The following is a 24,468-nucleotide window of genomic DNA, read 5'->3' as shown; positions in this document are numbered from 1 at the left end:
TGAGTCAGAAGTAATGGAGGAGACCTCCCCACCTCTTCCTTTTACTTCTGGCAAAGGAGGGGCAGCAAGTGAAAAGGTCAGTCTTATTTTGCTTTTGTTTATGGATCTTTCTGTTTGTTGTTTCTCATGGATCCCACCGAACTGAGCTCGTCTCTAATAACAGTGCAAATGAGATTCCAGCCCTGGCAGTCGCACTTAACCGCACATTTTTGGATCGACTTGTGCACTGTCTGATGCCAAAATATTCACTAAACACAGACATCCCCCTCTCTATCACACACACACATACACACAACTTCAGACATTAGACCTACAGTCTGTCATTTTGTGCTCTCAGGTCTTTGGAAAGGATCTGGATTGAGGGGCCTACTTCCTTTACCTCTTCCCCCCATATCCATAAATCAGCTTTGGGTTCAGGATGCGGCACACGGAAAAAACTTCAGGGTAAGAGTGAGTTTGAGACTCTGAGGAACTGAAGGAAACAGGTCATGGCAATCAAGTGCTCTGTTGGACATCTCTGCGCATGGTAGTAAAAAGGAAAATGGGTTTATGCTGTCAAAGGCCCGCGAAGATGAACCTGAGTGGCGTACATTACCGCAAAAATATCGAACAGGCCACAAGAACATCCATTTGGCTACACAGAGTAACGGTAATATCAGCACACAACAGGAATTTGGATTAGGCTCAAAAACACATTGTCCCACAAGGAACTGCTTTCATCTACATTCCAGCGAACATTCAAAGGAGTACACGACCATATAAAACAAATGCCGAAAAAGGAATTGCAGAAATGACCATGAAGAATATAGATTAGGAGTTCAGTGTATCTGCGTGTCACTATGGTTTCAAGCACAGCGGTCTAAGGGAAGGATTATGTTACTCATGAATGTGACCTTAATTTCAGACAACCCAGCATTCCATTCTTTGACACTGTATATACAAAGAAAGATTTCACAAGAGCCAAACCTCAGAGCATTGAGGAACTTCCTATAGTGTCTAGCCGTTAGATTACCTGTTCCCTAAACCAACAATATGGCCTAAACCACCAACAATATGACCTAATCAGCTTAGCTCATACGATGAGGGATTGCTGTGCAGTGGTTAAATGAGGGTGATGGAAGTTCGAGTTTGGCTCGCATTTCATTTCCTGATCCCATTTACCTATCGTTTCTCGAAATCTTTCTATCCTTTCTTTACTGTCCCTATAAATAAAAGCATACATAGGAGCAACTGTGTCACTTTTGAGAAACTTCTTATGAAAAATCTTATGAAATGAATTCTTTTATTCAGCAAGAATGCATTTTGATCAAAGGTGACAGTAGAGATTTTTACAACGTTAAAGAACGTTCTATTCCTTAAAAAATACTGAGAAAAGAATAACTGTTCCCACAACAATATTAAGGAACTGCTTTCAATATTATTAACAATAAAAATGTTTCTTGAGCATCAAATCAGCATATTTTTGAAGGATCATGTGACACCATAGACTGGAGTAATGATACTGAAAATTCAGCTTTGCCATCACAGAAATAAATTACATTTTAAAATATATTAAAATAAAAAAGGTTATTTTAAACTGTAATAACATTTCGCAATATTACTGTTTTACTGTACTTTGATCAAATAAATGCAGCCTTGGTGAGCATAAAAGACTTCCTTTAAAAACATGAAAAAAATCTTTACCACCCCAAACTTTTGAATGGTAATGTAATAATAAAACAAATATATAAAACTTAAATTCTTATATGTTGTCATCTTTTCTAAAATCTTTGTAAAAATTATTTTATTGTTATTTATCTATTAATATTAATTAATTTTTTTTTTTTTTTTTTGTTGTTAAGTCTACCAGGGGGTGGGGGATGAGTTGTTCAAAACATTAAAATATACCACCAAAATTATAAAATGAACACTAATATAATATAATATAATATAATATAATATAATATAATATAATATAATATAATATAATATAATATAATATAATATAATATAATATAATATAATATAATATAATATATATTAAAGAAAAAGAGATATACGTATATCCTCAATTGGTTATATAAATTTGCAAGTAAGAGTTCAGGGTAACACTTTATTAAAGGGACCAATCCACACTATTAATTAGATGATTGTTAGCATGCCTAATATTAACATATTGGCTGCTTATTAGTCCTAATAAAGCACATATTCTGCATGACCATATTCTACATCCCTAATTCTACCCAATACCTAAACTAACCTACCTTACTAACTATTAATAAGCAGCAAATTAGGAGTTTTTTGAGGCAAAAGTTGTATTTAATGGTTTGTTACTGGTGAGAACTGGACATGTGACCGAGTTCAGAACTTAAGCATCTGCCACTGAAATAAATAATTTAAATAAATGAACTTTTTGGATACAAGCATCTGCTAAAGTAGTGACTTTCAAACAGGACACCTGTGGCTCAATGCCAATATTTCACCTTGTATAAATGGTTAGCAGCTATGTGGGAGGCTAGATAATGTATGAGACCGTACTAGAGGTCGGTCCCTCTGTCTCTGTGATTAGCCGGTTCAGACAGGCTCTCTCATTAGCTTGGCTTTGGATGAAAATGGAGCAAAATGAAGCTCATTATCACAAAGCGTAACTAATATAGCACAGCAACTCCCCAAACACACACACACACACACACACACACCCACGCACGCTCAAATGGGAGGCAATAAAACCCCATTCTTTTCCGGCCCAAAACTTTCATTTCACATTAAAGTGACCCTGATCTCAGTCTGGGGTTAGCGGGGGGTGTCTGGACCTGAACAGTGCCAATTACCTATGATGTAATTACCTATGAGAGAGCGTTCACTGCCTGTAGGCCCACATGCTCTCCTCTCGCCGCTCCATCGCTTTAAGGGCCCAGCCTGAGCTTGATTTATGGGTGAGCCGAGGATGGGGCGCCTGCTTTTGAAGTCCATGAATGTGCAATATAAAATACACCTGGAAAGAGCCAGGGGCTCCCACCGCCTTACACGAGCAGGGGGTGGGGTGGGGTGCGAGAGGAAGGGGGCATGACGAGAGGAGGGGTCACCAGTGTTTCCTTTCAGGTTGGCTTTTATGGCACCACTTCAAACAATCGCTGGCTCTCTCTCTTTCTCCCTCTGTCCCCACCCTGGTCATTGTACAGAGCCAACTGGACTGTAATTGGTCTTTCTTCTCTTTCATGGGCCTGTCTCTCTCAATATACACCCCCCATCACTGTTCTCTGAAGTTACATATAACAAATGTGTCAATTCGCCAGGTGCCAGAAAGACTGAGCTTCTCTACTTGTTCAGAGAGGTGCGGTGTGGGAAGGTCTCACAGCTAACATCTGTAAAACATGTTCATATTAAAAATAGCCCAACTAGAGCTGGATGATAACTAGAAAATTGGTTTAATATGATAAATCGGTGAGTACATACTTCACTTCAATTGAAATACCGTGTTACAAGAATATGCCAATCATTCCATACATGGTATGTAATGGGGTCCAAAAAGACCACACTGAAAAAATCTATTTTTGTTGTTTTATCCAAAAAAAAAAAAAAAAAAAAAGATTAGGATTTATAATCCTTTTAAAGAAAAGTTATAGTGTAATGTAATATAATACAATAATAACTAATTGTATGCAATTTATATTATATTTAAATCTAAAAAAGGTTTTAGAAAAACAAGTTAAAAAAAGAAGTTAAGACTTGAAATGAAGAACATTATATAGTTTTTGTCATTACTTTTGTTAAATTATTTAAAATCCTAAAATATTTAAAATTAAAAGAAATATTATATTAAGATTATAATTTCTTATAATTTATAATAATTTAACTTAAATCTAGATTGAGTAATTTAAAACAAAGGAAAGTTGTTTTTTTAGAAATCCTAATCCTAAAATAATATAGTATACTAGGTTTTTATTTTATTTTAACTAAAAAAAGCTAAATAATATTATTAGTGGACATTTGAACCCTAATGCATATTAAAATACCACTGAATTACCATCTGACATTAGCACTATACCTTGCTACCACCACAATACTTTCAGTAAGGGTTAACACTTCAGATGGTAGCAGCTGTAAAACGTAACACTTAAGAATGTCCTTTCACTAAGACACATTCAGACAGAATAATCTCTTAGCTCCAGCCACTGACACACACAAATATACACACCTACCACTGAAGTGACAAAAACAGGATCTCGGGGCAGACATTACATCAGTGCTGAAACTTGAAGATGACATAACCTAAATCACACTAGATGAAACACGCTCAACACACACACGCAGGAGTTTATGATGCTAATTCTGCCGTCTGGTTTGTGAACATATTTTAATAGAGGCTCGACCGCACTGTTTGGTGTACAGCCAGTCGGCGTGCAGATTCCACATGTGCGTGAGTTTCACTGAGACAAACTGTTTGACAGTTTGGGTGAAGACTTACGGAGGAATCTGTATACACGTATGCATAACTTCGAAGTTTCGATAAACAGAGAGAGAAAAAGAATACACAAAATCATCACGCTCATGCAAACGCATAAACTCACGCAGAATGAGCAACAGGTATCTTCCCTGGCAGGAGATCAGCCATTTTGAAGCTAAACCTCAAAGGAGTGACTCACTGCCATCACATGGCATGGCACAAGCTATTTCAGACCGTGCCTTGATTTTTTTTTTTCTTCTGTTGTTGGCTGGCCAAGGGGCGGACACACGAGACGGGCGTATGTGCGAGCCCTTCTCCAGCATTCAATGGCGTCCAGTACATCATCTGCGCACTAAAATCTGATAGCCGTGCTTCACAACAAAACTACGTGCAAACTTGAGCGAATCCTAAAAGCAACTTTAGAAGAGCAGAAGTTGGAGGACTTCATTAGGCATGATTAAGCAAAACTACGGACGTTTCCTAATCTGGAGTGACCGAGCTGAGGTGGAAATTATTAGGGAGAGATGCAGGGAAGACAAACGGGTGGGATGAGATCTATTTAAAGCCTGCTTGGCGGGGTCTTACCTCTTTGAAGTTAACCTTGGGCCCTGCTCTTTTCCGCTTGCTGCCCTTTCCACCAGAGCCACTGAAGTGAATCCATTTTGCAACCTGCGGAAGAGGAGGCAGAGGAGGGAGGGAGAGAGAGAGAGAGAGAGAGAGAGAGAAAGAGAGAGAGATAGAGATAGAGTGAGAAGGTGAGACAGACAAAGACATCGTAAAATACCTGCCGCACCACATTCGACTCAGTAATGAAATAGTTAAACATGATGCACTCAGAACATACAAGCTCAATTCAACAGTTTCTGAGCTGAAGGACGTCATTCAAACATCAGAGAAACAGATATAACGACTGAAAGAAACTAAATACAAAGCATCAGGGTAAAAGCCATCACTTCTCACAAACCAAAAATACACCTTCTAACTGTGTGATTTCCTCTCTTAGCCACTGAGTGATGCTCCAGATACAAGAAACTGCAAATACTACCCACAATTACACAATAAAAACGCTTCAAACCGCAAACATGCTCTCAAAACAGAAGATCCACAGTTGTTGTAAAAGTTATGAATGAAGCATATGAAGTGCTACAGGTCATATAGGTCAGATTCAACTATCAATCTGCAAAGGAAGTAAGATATAAGATAACAGTTGCTCAATGGGAGCTTTAAGAGTGAAAAAAAAGTGCTTTACCTCTCCCTTGACTTCTTGCACCGCTGGAGTCCGCAACCATTCTGAGCAGGCGTCCCTCAGCCACTGAACAAGAGGAAGAGATCAGCAGAATGTTGAGTGGAAAGAGAGAGAGAGAGAGAATCACTTGTTCCTTGATGGGAACTAACCACTCGACACAGCAAGCTCTGCGACCAGGATAAAACCGAGGACAAAATCCCCTCATTAAGTTGAAATGGAGGAGCTCTCCTCTAAAGATCCTCGCTCGCGACTCCTGCGAGATCTTCCGCACGCTCGCGCTGCACTTAACCTTATTAAAGCTCGCACCGTCGGCGCACTGAATACCTTCCCTGACTGAGAGAGGGAGGAAAGAGAAAGGAGGGGAGCGAGTGAGAAAAGGAGGAGGCAGAGAGATGAGGTGTGCGTGTGGGGGAGCAGACGGCAGTAGCGGCAGTAAAAGGTCTGGGAGCGGAGCTTCATTGTAATCAACAGCGTTCACTCCCCGTGCAGCCAGAGGAGGGGCTGTTCGTCTCTTTCTCTCCGTCACACACACGCAAGCACGCACACACACACACTTCTCTTGGGGCCGCTGCTTTCAGAGGGACTGTCTCTTTAAAACTGATGAGCCGTGTGTGCGTAGAGGTGTGTAAACACAAAGGCAGGTATAGAAGGATCTCACAGACAGGATGACATGGCCTCTCGCAGGTAATAAGAAACATGTGGGAGATAAGAGGAAAGAAAACAGACCCAATGATGTCCCCTATCCATTTCAAAAACGTCAAGTGATGGTATCAGGTATTACTATATTCATATACCATGGTATGTCAAAGTTCTTTCAAATGATAATCTGGTTTAATAATAAAGCCAAAGACAGTGTTGTGGTTGGTCACAAAGGCTTTGCTATGTGATCGATCGGTTGCTAGAGGGTTATTTACTGGTTCAGGTAAAGAGAGCTCATATCCTCAAGACTTGTTCAGACTGGCAGCACAAATCTGATCTTTCTGTCTATCTGACCTAAAGCGTAGTAGTTTTGTCATTTGAACCAGGTTCCTCATAGCTTTGATTTAGTTTTATTTCTGTTTTATTCAGTTTTTCTTTAAGTCAATTTTGCGGTAGTTTTATCTTTATAATGGTTAGTTTTATTTTTTACTTAATTTTGTGTGTGTGCTGTTTTACATTTTTTTTTGTTTTTTGCGTCCAAAGTTAGTGTGATAAATTATATAATTTAAATACTGGCATTAAATATAAATGTTATAAAATCTGAAAATTTTACATATTGTATAAAATTTTTTTACAAATTATTTAATATAGATAATTAATAAAAAAAATTCCAATTATAATAGTTTTTCTCTTTATTTCAGTAAACAAAAACAAACAAAAAAATCCAATCTGGCCACAATTAACTATGAAATGTCAGTCAAAAAAAATATAAAACAAACCGTTTGTATAACGGCCAAGACATTCTAGTTCCAAAAATATGGCTTGGGATTCTCTTTAAATGCAAGTCTATGAGTTTTTCCAATTGTTTTATTGTTTGCCAAGCGAAAATTGTAATTCAGATTGCTTAGAGAAGTAGCACACCTCTCCTCAACAAAGTGCTTCTTTATGTGCGTGCATGACTTTATTAGCCGCTTTAAGAGTTAAATAAATGTATTTTTGTTACCCCAGGGAGAAGAGAAAGAAAGTCTGCGTGTCTATGTATGTGTATTTTTTGACTCTCTTGCACTTTCGGGAAGGGAGAGTGGGCAGAGCAGAATTTGACTCTCGGGCTGCAAACTGCCATTGTTAACTTGGATACCACACATAGCAGTTTTACGGCCCAGATTGCCTGGTTCATTCCCGGCACAGCCAGGCCTTTGTGCGCCTGCAAGACACTGCAATCAGCCTCCTCTTACTGCCAAACTCGTAAAGTACGCACACAAACACACTCGCAAACTCCCATCTCACACACGCTGATTGTATATGCGGTAAATGTAGTATTTCTGTATTAGTACGTCTGTATGAACTCCTAAACACGGCGTGCTCAGAACTAAATTGGTGTTGAACAGTTAACAGTGGGATGTTGCCCTTGTGTTGGCGGCACAACAGCGACAGCTGCTTTTTACGATGACAGACGTGCTAACTGCTCTCACAGCTCTGTCTGAACTTGAGATGGGTTTTTATTCTTTATCATCTGGTAAATGATCAGATCCTTCCTATTTTCTTAACACACATTCCTGGTCTTGTGCCTGATTCACTGATGAACAAAACATATTCGTCTCTGTGATCATTCCTCAAAATATAATAACTTTCTTTTAGGCAAAGCACATGCTATAAGGCTGAAGGTCATCACCTTCTGCACAACTATAGGCTGAGCTTATTGTTTTCAGTTGTGTTCACGCATTCTTTATGCAACTAAAAGTAAACTGCTGAATGTACATTAATAACTATACATTAAATTAGAATATTTCCATTACTGAGTGAAATTATGATTCCAAACTTCTAGTAAAATTTCATATACAAAGCAACACAAGAGCTGATTCATGACAGCATGTCAACAAATAACACAAAGGAATGGCTTGCAGATGATTTTTTACACTGATTAGCGCAAAAAAAAAAAAAAAAAAAGGTTTAGACAGCATTTCATTAGCTGAAAAATGAAATCCCATTGCTACTCTCATTTGCTCATTGCTACTCTTTTGCCAGGGAGTTTGTCACTCATAGACATTTTTTTTCTCAAAAGATTTGTATCTTTTTCTTAAGAAAGGAAGCTGCCCAGCACTATATTTTGTGTTCTAGTTGTATTTAAGCTCACACACACACTCAAAAAGTAAAAGGTGGACAAAAATGCACACTCACACACTCTCAACCCCGTCCCTCAAACACATACACACACTCTCAGTTCCTCTTTTGAGTGCTAAAATAACTGGACATGAACTTGCACCTGATTGCTAAGGTGGCAGTGGATTTGACATTTAAGTGAATGCCACCTATGCTGTGTTCCAAAACCTAGCAAGCTGCTTACAGAGGCAGTATATTAAGGCAACAGTACCAACATGCAGATGGTTACGAAGGACGGTAGACAACTTATACAGTCTCTTAAAGAGATCAGAGTTCACACACAGTCATTTATTCACCCTCATGTCGTACCAAACTTGTACAAATTGCTTTTGTACAACACAAAAGGACATATTTTGAAAAATGTTTGTTACTTCGTTCAATGAAAGTCAAGGGGGTCCAATTTTGTTTTGGAAGAAAGTCAAACAGGTATGGAACAACATAAGGTACCTTGTTTTTAAGAAATTCCAAAACAGCACTGCATGTATCCTTCATGAAAAAGGATACCAAATCTAATGTAATAAACTCCAAACTCTATATGTAAAACAAATCCAAAACGGTGGGGGAAAAAAAAAATGGGAGAGATGTTGATTATCCCGTTTATGCCATGGTCATTTGCCAGCATTCACATATTAAAGATGTTAATAATATTTGCGCTGCAATATTTGACCGGAACGATAAAAATGACGGTTATTTTCGTCTGTATTACTATTCAACTGTAACTGTATGTTACTATGGTTACCAATGTTTATAGGAAGCACATTAATATAGAAAGTGATTAAACTGACCTGTGCAGTTAAACGAATTTAATCAACACCTGCCAGCCAATCAGAATCGAGCATTCAGACAGACCATGGCATAAACATTTTTAAATAAAATATTTCATTCAATATTCAAAAAATATTACTAAAATAGATCAGTATATTAGTTATAATGTGATATAATACTGAAAGCAGAAAAATTAGAAAACGGCTCCTTTTACGTTTTTTCAACGTTCTTTTTTTTTTCAAAAAACGAAAAACAAGAATCCAGCTTCATTTTTCACTTTTTCATTCTAGAGAATTACGCTGTTAGCTTAGCAACTTGCTAACATCAAACTCTATTAAAATCAATTGCAAGCCAAGTCTCCTGAGTGGAGTGCTACTTGTAAGCTGCTATATACTTTCCATATCTGCCCAATGAGACCTAGGATGCTGCCTTAGGTTTTGGAACAGAGCTCTAGTTGTCAAAAACCAGCTTAAATTTGCCTCTGAGAATCCAAATGTCTTGAACCACAGCTACTGCCATACATCCGCACCCCAGCTAATGACCTGAAAGCTGCTTTGCTTTTCTCTTCAAAAGGTACACGTCAGGATTGGGATTTGGTAGGCTGCTCTGAGCATATCCTTTCAGTATCAACCCACAGCGAGCGGAGTCGAGGGAGGTCATGAGATTCAGATTGTCCCAGCCTCAAACCCACCTCAAAATGCAGATATAGCGACTTATGCTCGCTCAAATGTTTGCCATCTTAAAAATAGCACAATGAAAAAGAAAGCTCTGTTCCCATCTCATCCCTCCCTTTTGTATGTGTGTGTGTATATGTGACTGTGATTGTTTATTGTGGGGTTCGACTATTTCCTGCCATTATTTATTTAGAGGAACGTTCGAGAAGAACATATTTTTAAAGTCAAAGCGATGGCTTCAAACAGGGGAAAAAACAAGGATTTTATCCAAAAGTAAAACTGTTCCAGTGCTGATTTTGGCAGCCACGTGTCATTAGATCCAATGGCGGCGTCAATGAAAATGGCACTGCACGTCAGTCTAGTTGGCAAATGAGTAAATCAAGCACAAAACTGAGACAAACTGTGTTGGAAGGGAGAGAGACGAATGTTTGAACGCATTTTTTTGAGACTTAGACTCAGGATGGATGAACGGAAAGGCTGCGGTCGTCTTTGTGGTCTTCGCTGGTTATTATAAAACACACAATTCTTAACATAAAAAAGATCTTCCGATCTTCATTCAACAGATTAGATTGCACACACACAGTCTCCACAGTATTCACTGGAAACATGATATCTTCACACGCGAATCACCTTTCAAACTGTAAAATGAAATCCTACATTAAACAGAAAAAAACATGGATTTATGGTTTCATATTAGTCATCGATTGTTTAAGAGCCCAGTTTAGAAATGCTGGAGAGTTTAAAAGGATCTTAAAGCAGGAGGGAAGCTGCTTCATTCATGCCATGTGTCAGTCCGGGAAAGATATATGCGTGTGCTCTATGTTCTATTGCTCAAGAGGAAATGGATTAAAAACGGTTTTACATTCTGGATGACAGGCATGAGAGGTAGCACCAATACATCTTTTACATGTTGTGTAACAAGCCTGCTTTTATTCATTTTGCATAATCATAGAGTATTTAATCTGGCTTGAATAAGCAAACATCTCAAAATAGATCTTGGCTTTCTTCTTCTTACCTCTGGCATTTCAGGTGTATCTAACCAGTCTGAAAAGATGGTTTCAAGTGTGATGCCTCGACTGAAAGAGAAAATTGATACATTCAGTAATTATTGAAAGAGATCAAGGACTTTGACTTTCCTTTCATGTGCTTTAAAATCATGAAAATTCTTTGAATGAAAAGAAACCGTAACAAGAAATCTACATGCAATGTGTGTAAGTATCTGGGTTGGGCAAAGTTCAAAATTTAGAATTTAGCACCCTTTCAATTCATGAGTTGGCACTTGAATTAAACTGGCCACATGCCACAGGATGTTAAACTGGAATGACAGGAAGAGGAATTACTAAATTGCGATTCAAAAATACAAAATACGGTTTGAAAAAAAAAAATAATAATAATAATTTCATGACCTTAATAAACTAAATTAAATTAATACTGATTTGTTAACAGATTTGTTATCTATTCATCTATTACCTTATTTTTATCAGAATAAAAAGGAATAATTAGATGTTTACAACTTATAAAATGTTGATTAAATTATAGCATTCTGGGGTGTAAAATTCATGTAAAAAATAATCATATATATAATAAATTATATAAAATCTGAAGGTGTCATTGCTATTATTTACTTTCATTAAAACTACACCTGAAGCAGTAATATGAATTTCTTTCAATTTCACTCCATTATAATTTCACTTTTTTTAACCCCTTAACTATCACCCCCATTTTTAAATATAGACGTGAAAGTGCATCCAAACTTAAATTGTTAAAATTCATGAACGAATAAATTTTATAATATGATTTTGAAGTACCATTTCCATGGTAATGCAATGTCCAATTTTAAAATGGTTATCACAGGATGAATTTTGAGGTTTTAAGCTTTCCATTGATATATAACTTATAATGATTACTAAAACGTGATACGAAAAAAGGCAACGAAAAAAGACTTCTTTGACTAAGGTCAGAACTCCTGTTATGATATAGATTTTTGAGACCCACTCATGTCATAAATTAATATATTACTGTTCCTAAATAATTTGTAACAAAAAACAGAGGTTAAGAGGTTAAACTGAAATACCAATTAAAATCCTGTTTGATGCCTCATTCGAAATTCAACTGGATCTCAATCGCAATTTTCAATTCAACTCTGAATGGTGCATAATCCTTGTGACAATAGAGTACAGATTTGCTTTTCTTTTCTCCTCTCAAAGTATTTTTTTCTCTGGCTGTAATTGAAGTCATTCACCACTCACTCCAAATCAATCTTGTTAACGTGCAAGAGTGCAGACACATGCATGCGCACACACACACACAAACACAAAGCACATATAATCAACTAATGGACTGTCTCAGACAGGAACAGTGTGGCTCCAACACTTGTGGCCCTTTGGCACAACAGTTGAGCACATTTAGGCGATGACAAAGGAAAGGATGGAAATTTCCATCTCAGCATCGAAGAGGGAAAAGCCCTGAGTGTCAGAGCAAATCACTAAGCTCACTGGACTGTGATTACTAAATAACAGCGCTGTCGTGTTGTTGCGGAATAAAAGCAAGGCTCATTCTACTACAAATACTCAAAAGCATGCTGAGATTGATTTAATGAAGCATAAACGCTAATCAAAAGAACCTGTAAAGACTGTAAGAATGTAAAAACTGTTCGGTTATAATTAGTCACGCTTTTACAGTATATATGTCCAATTAATACCTTCTAACTCACTTTAAATGGAAGAACAGCTTTTGAAAGCATGCTGCATCAAAGCTCCATTGGTTACTCAATACCCCTTTAAAAATTCACAATGGCAATCATAGTTTCTGGCATAAAACCTTAGATGAAAATTGCTATGGTAAAATCATAATACATAAATATGTGATGTCCTTCAAGTTGTAAAATGATTTGTCCCTTTATTTTGATGACAACAGCTGCTAACACAATGTTAACATCAATGGAGTGAAAATTGGTGGTATTTTGGAGGAAATTTTGGACTCTATACTGTAAAATGATTTCACAAAGTTTTAAACAAAACAAAGATTACTGGAGTATGTTTTACAAGAAAATACTATTTCAGTCTTTTTCATTAAATGCGTTACTTGCACTTTCTTTGTAATTATTTGTTAAATTTACTAGCCATCTCTGAGTATTTCTTTCCCACCACATTTATTGTAGCTATAGTCAAATCTTGGTAATTTTTGAAGGAAATTCTGAACTAGCACTATATACACACTGCTTGTGCAAACTTCTCCTCCATTAAGGTGTTGTGGGTGGTTTCCAGCATGCTGCTATGTTTGTGTTTGGTTGCTAGGGTGTTTTGGGTGCTTTACTAGGTGGTTGTTTACTGGCCTGAGCCAACCCCCTAGCTTATACTATATTCTGGTCTGTAAAGTACATGGCTCAAGTTACTCTTTAATGTAAGGTTAAGGGATTTCATTGTCCGTCTTTTTAGTCCAGAAAGAGAAAACTTTGCTAATTTCGAAAGAAAAAAAGGAACAAGTTAAAGCACAGATATCCAAACTAAATCAGGTACACATTAACAGAAGCTGCCATGGACTTCCTTAACTGGGAGGTGGCGTAGGAGGAACAGTTTGCTATGAAAGCATTGATTAGTCTTTGATCTGACACAAGGAGGCCCATCTGTGATTGTTTCACCACATCAATCTGCTGTTCCAGCGTTGTGCCGCCATGGATGTTTACACTTCTGAGAAGCAGACACAAATATTGAACGCCTTTACCTTTCAGTTTAATGTAATTTAATCAATCATCAGCCAGTGGCTAGGCCTTAATGAGCAAATGGAGACTACACGAAACCAAAAGAGTGACGGGTGAAACAGGAGAGCAGAGATAAAAAAGGAAAAAAATGAACATTGTAGGTAGTGGAGAGAAAGAACGAATGAAGAGAGCTGATTGTTGATTGTACAGTTTGCCATGATACAAATATTTCTGAATATTGAAATACACAACAGTCAAGACAACAATAAAAACTAAAATGCTGAGCAAAGCCCTTTATTAAAGTTAAATATTAAGTTAAATTGCAAAAATAATAGTTAAGATTCGTATAAATAACTAATTAAATAAAAATGGAACTTACTCCACTTATTTACCAATTGTTAAATACAGCTTAAAGCAAACAGAATTGATCAAGAGCGGTGAGTGTTTTTTTTCCCCAGTATTATTGACTATACTAACTATAACTTTATTGACTATATTAATAACTTACTGAGAGGTGCATTTTGTGTTTTCTGCTAGCATTGCAGTTAATATGCTCAGTTTAAAATCATGCTAAAAAGCAGCTATAGAAACCGACAGCAGTTTGGATACTGCATTTCTGTCACTCGCCACAAAAAAGACCCACACCAGACCTACTCTAGGCTTCCCACTGGCCATAAAGCAGAAAAATATCATCGAAGGCAAAGAAGCCTCTTCACATTTCTTCTATATAATACATCTTTGGACAGTTTTAATGACAACATTATGTCAACATGTAAATGATGAGATAATAAATATTTGATAAAATGATGGGTGAGTTTGAGCAAAAGAACCAGTGGAAAAACGTTTTGAGGTAGAGCTAGAGAAGAAAGATTCCTGCAGGGTTTGGTTTAGCTAAATACCTCCAACTCTACAGTCAAAGTTCCACACACTAAAAATAATGGCAGAGCAGAGGAGTTCAGTGAGCTACTAAAGTGCATGTGTTTTGGACAGCTAGTGTTAACACCATTCCATCATACCTGCTCATTCCTGGAAATGTGTCCAAGAGCGTCTGCAGGAAATCCTACAAGAGACAGAATACTGTTTGAATGGAAAGCAGTGTGTGAAAACCAAAGCATCAAACAGAGCCTACAGTGTTTAAAAATACTGAAATATTAAAGTCATACTGTATTTCTACATTAGTCTCAAAGAACTGTCAGGTTTGGCAAGTAAAAATACCATTAATTTTCCCCATAAGGGAATTGATTATTAATAATAACTTAGCTTTTAATGACAGACGTACTGTGATACCTTCAGTTGCTCTGCACTTTCAATCTACTTTGTATATTCTTCATCTTTATAGCAATAGTTTTATATTCATTTATCATTTTATTTTGACTATGTCAGTTGCAGTGCTTCATGGGATTGTAGATCTTTCACTTCAAAGCTGTGAAGTACCCAGACTTGCACCTTTGTCTTTTCATCAGATTTTTAAATACTATTTTGCTTCAAATAAGAGTATGTAGGTTCACTTGTAGGTAATTAGTTTGGTTCGGTTGGTTTTTAAAATTCTTAGCAAAAAATGAATGGGAAAAATACTTCAGGAACCAGGGACGGGCACTGATGCACTCTACGGCAAGAACATTAAGAAAATGTACTGCCACAAAAAAAGGTAGTAAAAAAAAAATTAAAATGATTTTTATTCAAATATACAACTTTTTGATTATTAGATTAGTTAGCTCATTGTCTCTCTATAAAATGGCACCTATATCTGAAGAAGATGATATACAAACATGATTTGTGATATTTTGGTCACCTAATGTGAGGAATATTCCACATAAGTGTTGCCACACGGAGTGGTCTGATTTATTCCATGTATTATTTTGCAATTCCTAATGAAGTCACCACTAAAATGCTATTAACTGTTTTCTATATATATATACCAAAAGCAATTTTAACTCTCATTTGGTGCTAGGTGAGTGTTAATTTTGGACACTGAATGCAACTGTGTGTCAAAAAGCTCTGTCTGAAATCGAGTTAAGTATCACACCTTTAGGGGAACTGGTGCATTCTTTCACTGACACAAGCTGATGGAATGATGGCGAGATTGAAAAACTGGCCAAAATACGCAGATGCCGTCCAACAGCAACATTTTCATTCTGGCTAAATGAACAGAGAGCTCTCGTGCAGGACAAGCTCACCTGAGACAGAATGAGCTGCCCGTGGAATTTTCCCACAAACACTTTGAAGAAGTCCAAGAACTTCTCTTCGCCAACCTGATCAGCCAGAAACTTCAAGAGGAAGTAGCCCTGAGAGAAAAGAGAGAGAGCAAATCTACACAGCCCGAATATTCCAGATATCCCAGAGGACTCTGCGCTTTGAGCTTTCAGACGAACCTTCAGATAGTGCACCTGCATGAAGAGTTTTTCTGGGTTGAGGGCATGTTTCACTACTGATGCACCAGACTCGCTCACTTCCCCCGTGTTCTCTTTATTAGGCCTGTGTGAAAATACACAAACATATGCAAACAGACAAACACCACATGAATCAGACTGTGGTATTGTAAGGCAAAGTGCTGCATCTACAGCGCTCTGCATAGGAATATACTTACATCAGCATACATAAAGACCTCCTAATAGTTTACTAAGTGTATAAACAATTGCATTCATGAAACCATTATGTCCCTGATAGCTTCTCTGTGCACAGCACCATAGATTACAGTAATGCTCCTTTTTTTCCTTCGGTGCATACAGTAAGTGCACACTGAGATTAGTGTATGATATGTTAAGTCATGAGACACAAGGTGCATTTTTTACCACTACCTTGTTTGTTTTTACATAACAGTTCAAGAATAACATTGAGTAATTTAAATTTCAGACATAATGCTGCCAGTTACTTTGTGTACATTTTTGCAATGAAAAAATCAATGAAATGAAATAGTTCCAAACCAAATCAAAGCAGAATTGCCGCTGCACATTTAGTTCCTGAATAAATTACTGTTTTTGAACAAATCGGTTGAATGAATGATTCAGTGACTCAACTAGGCTGCATCCTAGTTAGGCTGCAAATATGCATACTTCCCTACAAAATACAAATGCAGATTACATTCATATTACACATATTCGTACTATATAGATCATACATTTGATTGGTTGTGAAGTAAGTACTTTTTTCAAAATAAGTACCAACTCCGCGAGTATGCGATTTGGGACACAGCCCAGGTTTTGTTGCTGGATGAAACAGTGTTTTAAATAATTTGGTTCAATGAATGATTCAATGACTTCTTAATAAAGACTTATTTACTTACTTGTCGCCAACTACTCTATGTAACTTCCATAAAGAGTCACTAAATCCACTACAGTCTGTCTGCAACACACGAACATAGCCAAGCCAATCAAATTCAAGAACTGTTGAATAATTACCAATGAATCTTAACATGAACTGGCAAATTTTGATATTTAAATGTCTCCCAGACACTTTTGACATTTTTAAGCATCAGACAGGCTACATTCTCACGGCTCAGACCGATGGAGTGTTCCTTCCTATGGCCAAAGGTACTGTAGATTGTACGAGACAAAGAGAGCTTTGAGTGCTGGCCATCTCTGCGTGTGATGACGACCTCGGTTAAAAACTATTGATCTTCTTTGGGAGATTAACTGGTCTTGCCAATAAAAGGCTCTTGTAAAGATTTGGTCGATACTCAGGCGCCGCTAACACAGACAACAGCCATTTATTTTTTTACTTTTTTCTTGCAGACAAATGGACGTGTAGCTATATGTGTGCAGTGTTTTCTAGTCATCATAACCTGCTTTTGTTTGTTTCTTTGTGTCACAGATTTGATGGTGATATAGAGCAGTATGATTGATCACGCTCTAATGCCTTATCTCTGGGAGCATGTGCCCCCAGTGCAGGTCTACGCTGTCGAATTCCACACAAAAATAAAGCAAGATCTGGGAAAAGGGTACAGATGCCTTCCCATATATGGAGATCTAGTCTATGGAGATGAGAAAAATTGTTACACTAGTGAAGCTTATTCAGAAATGGTAATAAACTAAATCTTTACTTTTCCTTTAGGTGTTCTGAGTGTTCTAGTTGCACCTTTCAAGTCTCTATATTCATATGCATATGGCTCAGGTCATCGTCCTATAAAGTGTACAGAATTTACACTTACAGTGGGGTCAAAAAGGCTTCAGCTACCTACTTTCTGTATTTGGGACACTCACTTGTGCTTGTATATTATTGATGCTTACATTTGGTTCCCCTCCAAAAATAAAGAGCAACGTCTTCCTCCCTTTCTCTCTCTCTCTCACTGTATGGGAGAGAGTGATAAGGGTGAGCTCCTTTAAAAGGCATGCATTATTCCTCCTGGTCACACAGGCTTTTGCATATGTGTTTGTGGAATAGCCCACAGCAGCCCAGTGAAAAGGGTGACAGGTATTCATCAAACACAATAGGCAGCCTTCCTTTCCAGAAGGATGCATAGATGAATGAAAAAATAAACGGATATTCTCAAGTGTCAAAAATCAATAAAAGTGACTAACGTCTCCCCTATGTCCACTCTTTTTGGTTGATGTCTGAGTGATAATGTTTTGTGTCAGCACAACAACAACCTTGGTAAAAAAAAAAGTCTAGTGATAAAAAAAAAAAAAAGGTTAAAAAATATCTTTAGTCTATAAATATATTTAGTTTTTAGTCTATAAATATAAAACTTTCACTTTTAACATTAGTTTCTTGGTAATCTATGCAAGAAGGCCTGTTCACACTAAGACAGAAGGATGTTTGGTGCAAAAATTTGCTGCAATAAACACTAATTTGAATAAATGGCTGTTACTTTGTTCATACCGAAGCAAGCGTTTATTTGCAAGGAATAAAATTTACACTTTTGGTCACATGCCCAGAGCTGCTGCTGCTGTTACATGCTGACAAATTGCATTTGAAAATTGGACCAAATTTTTGTGCCGAATATTCTTGTAAATACAGACCTTTAGACCAAAAACATACTTAAAGCAAGGATGACCTTGGTGTTGCAACAGTTCAATCTTTGAAAATGCTCTAGATATGAATTACATGTTTTCCTTGTCATAGTATTACTTGCTGAATAGTTTACATGACATTTCTATGTTTTATTCACAAGACAGGCATTTTTCCAGACTGTCTGAACATTTTATCCCTGAGATTATAGTGGGTGTGGGCCCCTCAAAGCGGAGGAAGGGCCAGACACATGCTGTCAGGTGGATCTTCAAAACCTTCTGGTATTGTGACAGCTGAATTCCTGACAAGCTCTATCATTCTATCACACACACACTCTCATTTTCTCACTGTTAAAAGTTAAGCCGGGTTAATCTACTCCTACCTCAAACCTACATAACCTTGTGTGACTCTGTGCTCTTCATACGAGAACATTACATTACATCTCATATCAAATAATACTCTTGCATTAACATGCTCAAAATTATTCTGTGCAGAGTGAAATGTCACAACTATTTCAAGCACTTGCTTAAATCTATCTTGAGAGTGCCTGGAAATTTGATTACATATACATATATATATACATATATATATGGTTTTTCAATATACTGTTCCCAACAGAACATTAGTTACACATTATATGTCACTGTTTTTGCTTTAAGACCCAGATTTTACATTGGGTTTAAATCAAAAATTGAAATATATAAATATCACCATGAATTTGTTCAAAAACTATGAACATTACAGGCTGAATAGGAAAAAAGTGTGATTTAGCTGGACAAATGTTTGATCATATATAATATATATACACTGAACAAAATTATAAACGCAACACTTTTGTTTTGCCCCCATTTTTCATGAGCTGAACTCAAAGATCTAAGACTTTTTCTATGTACACAAAAGGCCTATTTCGGTCAAATATTGTTCACAAATCTGTCTAAATCTGTGTTAGTGAGCACTTCTCCTTTGCCGAGATACTCCATCCACCTCACAGGTGTGGCATATCAAGATGCTGATTAGACAGCATGATTATTGCACAGGTGTGCCTTAGGCTGGCCACAATAAAAGGCCACTCTAAAATGTGAAGTTTTACTGTATTGGGGGGGGGGGGAGATCTGGTGTGTCAGTATCTGGTGTGACCACCATTTGCCTCACGCAGTGCAACACATCTCCTTTGAATACAGTTGATCAGGTTGTTGATTGTGGCCTGTGGAATGTTGGTCCACTCCTCTTCAATGGCTGTGCGAAGTTGCTGGATATTGGCAGGAACTGGAACACGCTGTCGTATACGCCGATCCAGAGCATCCCAAACATGCTCAATGGGTGACATGTCCAGTGAGTATGCTGGCCATGCAAGAACTGGGATGTTTTCAGCTTCCAGGAATTGTGTACAGATCCTTGCAACATGGGGACGTGCATTATCATGCTGCAACATGAGGTGATGGTCGTGGATGAATGGCACAACAATGCACCTCAGGATCTTGTCACGGTATCTCTGTGCATTCAAAATGCCATCAATAAAATGCACCTGTGTTCCTTTGTCCATAACATACGCCTGCCCATACCATAACCCCACCGCCACCATGGGCCACTCGATCCACAACATTGACATCAGCAAACCGCTCACCCACACGACGCTATACACGCTGTCTGCCATCTGCCCTGTACAGTGGAGAGAACACCTCTCCAAAGTGCCAGACGCCATCGAATGTGAGCATTTGCGTTACGACGACAAACTGCAGTCAGGTCGAGACCCTGATGAGGACGACGAGCATGCAGATGAGCTTCCCTGAGACGGTTTCTGACAGTTTATGCAGAAATTCTTTGGTTATGCAAACCGATTGTTGCAGCAGCTGTCTGGGTAGACGATCTTGGAGGTGAAGATACTGGATGTGGAGGTCCTGGGCTGGTGTGTTTACACGTGGTCTGCGGTTGTGAGGCCGGTTGGATGTACTGCCAAATTCTCTGAAACGCCTTTGGAGACGGCTTATGGTAGAGAAATGAACATTCAATTCACGGGTAACAGCTCTGGTGGACATTCTTGCAGTCAGCATGCCAATTGCACGTTCCCTCAAAACTTGCGACATCTGTGACATTGTGCTGTGTGATAAAACTGCACATTTTAGAGTGTCCTTTTATTGTGGCCAGCCTAAGGCACACCTGTGCAATAATCATGCTGTCTAATCAGCATCTTGATATGCCACACCTGTGAGGTGGATGGATTATCTCGGAAAAGGAGAAGTGCTCACTAACACAGATTTAGACAGATTTGTGAACAATATTTGAGAGAAATAGGCCTTTTGTGTACATAGAAAAAGTCTTAGATCTTTGAGTTCAGCTCATGAAAAATGGGGGCAAAAACAAAAGTGTTGCATTTATAATTTTGTTCAGTGTGTATATATATACACACACATATATACACACACACACAGTAAAAAACATAAATATTGTGAATTTTTTATTTTTATTTTAAATAACTGCTTTCTATTTTGAATATATTTTAAAAAAATAAATAAATAAAAAGAATGCATTTTAAAAGGAATAATTTATTCCTGGGATTATCCTGAAATTTTCTGCAGTCACTAGTTCAGTCTTCAATTCAATGTTTATAATAGTCGTGCTGCTTAATATTTTTGTGGAAACCATTAAGATTTTTTTAGGATTCTTTGATAAATGGAAAGTTCAAAAGAACAGCATTTATTTACAAACAGAAGTATTTTGTAACATTTTAAATATCTTTACAGTCATGTTTGATCAATTTAAAGCTTCCCTGAAAAATTAAAGTAGTAATTTGTTAAAAATTACGTTTGAATCGTAGTGCATATACAAGAAATACAGTACAAATCAGTGAATGTAACAAAAGTAACAAAAGATGCATGATTGAAATTATTTCAATAAATGAAATCTGTTGTTATCAGATTGCAGATACTGACTTAAATTGTAAGACTACTTCATAGTTAAGACATGTGTTAGGTCCAAAACTGCTCTTAAGAGTGAACTTTAGGTTCTTTTGTGAACGGTTATGTGTGCAGATGGTGGAATAATGAGGGTATAAGGATTGAGAGATTGGCAGTTAGAGGAGGAGGAAAGCAAAAAGCGAGACGGAGTGAGTGAGAGACATGGTCAATCATACCTGAGGACCTGCAGCTCTTCTTCAGAGTTCTGTAACTCGTCACTCAGTCTCCTCCAGCGCAGCAGAGCTTTTAACTGTCTCTGCTCTTCAGCCTCTCTACAATCCAACTGAGAAAGACAGAGAAAAGAGAACAAATGAAAGCAAACAACTGTGAATTAAATGAATTTAAACACAAAGGAAGGCAACATTGTGTGGAGAAAGTTTAAGTTTTAAGGTGAAGTGTGGAATTTCTGCACCATTAGCGTCATCAGATGGAACTAACAATTGTTTTAATGGAACAGGTTTCCCCAAACACAATGGGGATGACAAACAGATTGTCCCGCCCCAGAATCATGCTATTGGTTAAGCCAGTGTTGCTGTTGTAGGGCTGTTAAGGATGCTCCAACAAATGAGTAATGTTTTGATAGCGCCACAGAGTGCAGTGTTTACACTCTTCGGGGAAATCAACCTATGAATGACCTGCTGATAGCGGCCTCTGCATATTAAACTGGGATAAGAGAAAGTCATTGAAAACATCAATAAAATTACACACTTCAGCTTTAAATGCTGCTTGTTGAAAGATGTATTGGAAATATTCCATTAGCACAACAATAGTTTTCAATTCAGAGCTGGCAAACACAGATTATAAATACATTCTGGATGAACTGAAGAGCTGTGTTGATGTGAAGCACAATCACACTCCACAAGCGCGGGTTTGTGACTCATTATTAGCTGTCTCTGTCATTACAGGAAGTGAAGTCTTCCAGTTAATGCTGAAAATTTAATTTAAAATTCATTTTATACTCTGACCAGTCAGCATGTGCTCTAATAGGTGTGTAATGAATTTCGGTAAACACACTGCATTTAATATTTAAAGGAACACTCCACTTTTTTTTGGAAATAGGCTAATTCTCCAACTCCCCCAGAGTTAATAAGTTGAGTTTTACCGTTTTGGAATCCATTCAGCCGATCTCCGGGTCTGGCGATAGCACTTTTAGCATAGCTTAGCATAGATCATTGAATCCAATTAGACCAGTAGCATCGCGTTCAAAAATGACCAAAGAGTTTCGATATTTGTCCTATTTAAAACTTGACTCTTCTGTAGTTATATCGTGTACTAAGACCGGCAGAAAATGAAAAGTTGCGATTTTCTAGGCCGATTTGGCTAGGAACTATACTCTCATTCCGGCATAATAATCAAGGAACTTTGCTGCCGTACCATGGCGCAGTGATATTACGTAGCGCCTGAAAGTAGTCCTTATAGCTATATTATAACTAGGTACCTAGCTGGGGACTACTTTCAGGCGCTGCGTAATATCACTGCACCTGCTGCGGCCATGGTACGGCAGCAAAGTTCCTTGATTATTACGCCGGAATGAGAGTATAGTTCCTAATCATATCAGCCTAGAAAATCGCAACTTTTCATTTTCCGATGAATGGATTCAAAAACGGTAAAACTCAACTTATTAACTCTGGGGGAGTTGGAGAATGAGCCTATTTCCAAAAAAAGTGGAGTGTTCCTTTAAAGGGATAGTTCACCCCAAAATTCTGTCATTAATTACTCACCCTCATGTCGTTCCAAATCCGTAAGACCTTCGTTCATCTTTGGAACACAAATTAAGATATTTTTGAAGCATTCCGAGCGCTCCATTACCTTAAAGAAAATAAACTGGGGTTGGAGTACCCCAGGGATGTGTCAGTTCTGCTATACTTTTTACTTTATATACAGACGACTGTCGAGCTGACATGACAAATCAATATATTTCAACTTCAGAAAACTGCATGCAAATAGAAGAAGCACCAGCAAATCAAGAAAACACCTTCATCATTTTGACAGCAGGTCCTGCAAATGCTCACAACACAAACAAATAAAGAAACGCACTGCAAATTTGTTTGGTTGTGTTGTGAGCATTTGCAGCACGTGTTGTCAAATTGATGAAGTTGTTTTCTTAATTTGCAGGTGTTTATTTCTAATTGCAGTGCGTTTCTTTGTTTGGTTGTGTTGTGAGTATTTGCAGCACGTTTCTTTGTTTGGTTGTGTTTTGAGTATTTACAGCGCGTTTATTTGGTTGTGTTGTGAGTATTTGCAGCACGTTTATTTGGTTGTGTTGTGAGTATTTGCAGCGCGTTTCTTTATTTGGTTGTGTTGTGAGCATTTGCAGCGTGTGTGTCGTAAAATTGACGATGTTGTTTTCTTAATTTGCAGGTGTTTTTTTCTATTTGCAGTGCGTTTCTTTGGTTGTGTTGTGAGCATTTGCAGCGCGTGTTGTAAAATTGACGAAGTTGTTTTCTTAATTTGAATGAGTTTTCTGAAGTTGCAGCGCGTTGAGCTCTCTCGGCAACCATATATTATAACAACTTATTAAGGCTAGCTAATAACATAGTAGCTGATTCTAATCACGTCCTGCCTAATGAGTTTGTCTTATTACCGTCAAATCTGAGGTACAGAGTAGGGTTGCAAAGGGGCGGAAAATTTCCGGTAAATTTCCGGAAGTTTTACGGAAACTTTCCATGGGAACTTCGTCTGGGGAACTTTGGAAATATTCCAAATTTGAAACTTACCAGGAATTTATGGGAATTTACGGGAATTTTTGGGAATTTATGGGAATTAATTGGAAATTTATAAAACTATCATATACAAACATAAATATATATTTTTTTGATCATAGACTCACTTGCATGCAAACTAATACAAATTTTAAAAATGACATTATTATTACCTGTGATTCTTTTTTCAGGATTTATTGATGAATAAAAACTTATGAACAGTTTATTCAAAACAGAAATATTTTCTAACAATAT

At 37.5% G+C, this 24,468-nt stretch overlaps 1 protein-coding gene across 1 annotated transcript in view; it reads right to left on the bottom strand.

The window, feature by feature from the left end:
• aopep (aminopeptidase O (putative)) overlaps positions 1–24,468 on the bottom strand; it is an 84,748-nt gene that overhangs the window by 34,178 nt on the left and 26,102 nt on the right. Inside the window, exons 7-13 of the mRNA XM_058783956.1 lie at positions 21,688–21,794; positions 15,983–16,085; positions 15,788–15,895; positions 14,627–14,670; positions 10,926–10,986; positions 5,676–5,738; positions 5,012–5,095 (exon numbers count right to left, since the gene is read on the bottom strand). Coding sequence (XP_058639939.1) covers positions 5,012–5,095; positions 5,676–5,738; positions 10,926–10,986; positions 14,627–14,670; positions 15,788–15,895; positions 15,983–16,085; positions 21,688–21,794 — 570 coding nt within the window. The remainder of the gene's footprint in view (positions 1–5,011; positions 5,096–5,675; positions 5,739–10,925; positions 10,987–14,626; positions 14,671–15,787; positions 15,896–15,982; positions 16,086–21,687; positions 21,795–24,468) is intronic.

Source organism: Onychostoma macrolepis, chromosome 08 (genome assembly GCF_012432095.1).
Source record: "Onychostoma macrolepis isolate SWU-2019 chromosome 08, ASM1243209v1, whole genome shotgun sequence".
NCBI lineage: Eukaryota > Metazoa > Chordata > Actinopteri > Cypriniformes > Cyprinidae > Onychostoma > Onychostoma macrolepis.
The sequence above is the reverse complement of the archived record's forward strand: the minus strand, read 5'-3'. Positions and strand labels throughout refer to the sequence as shown.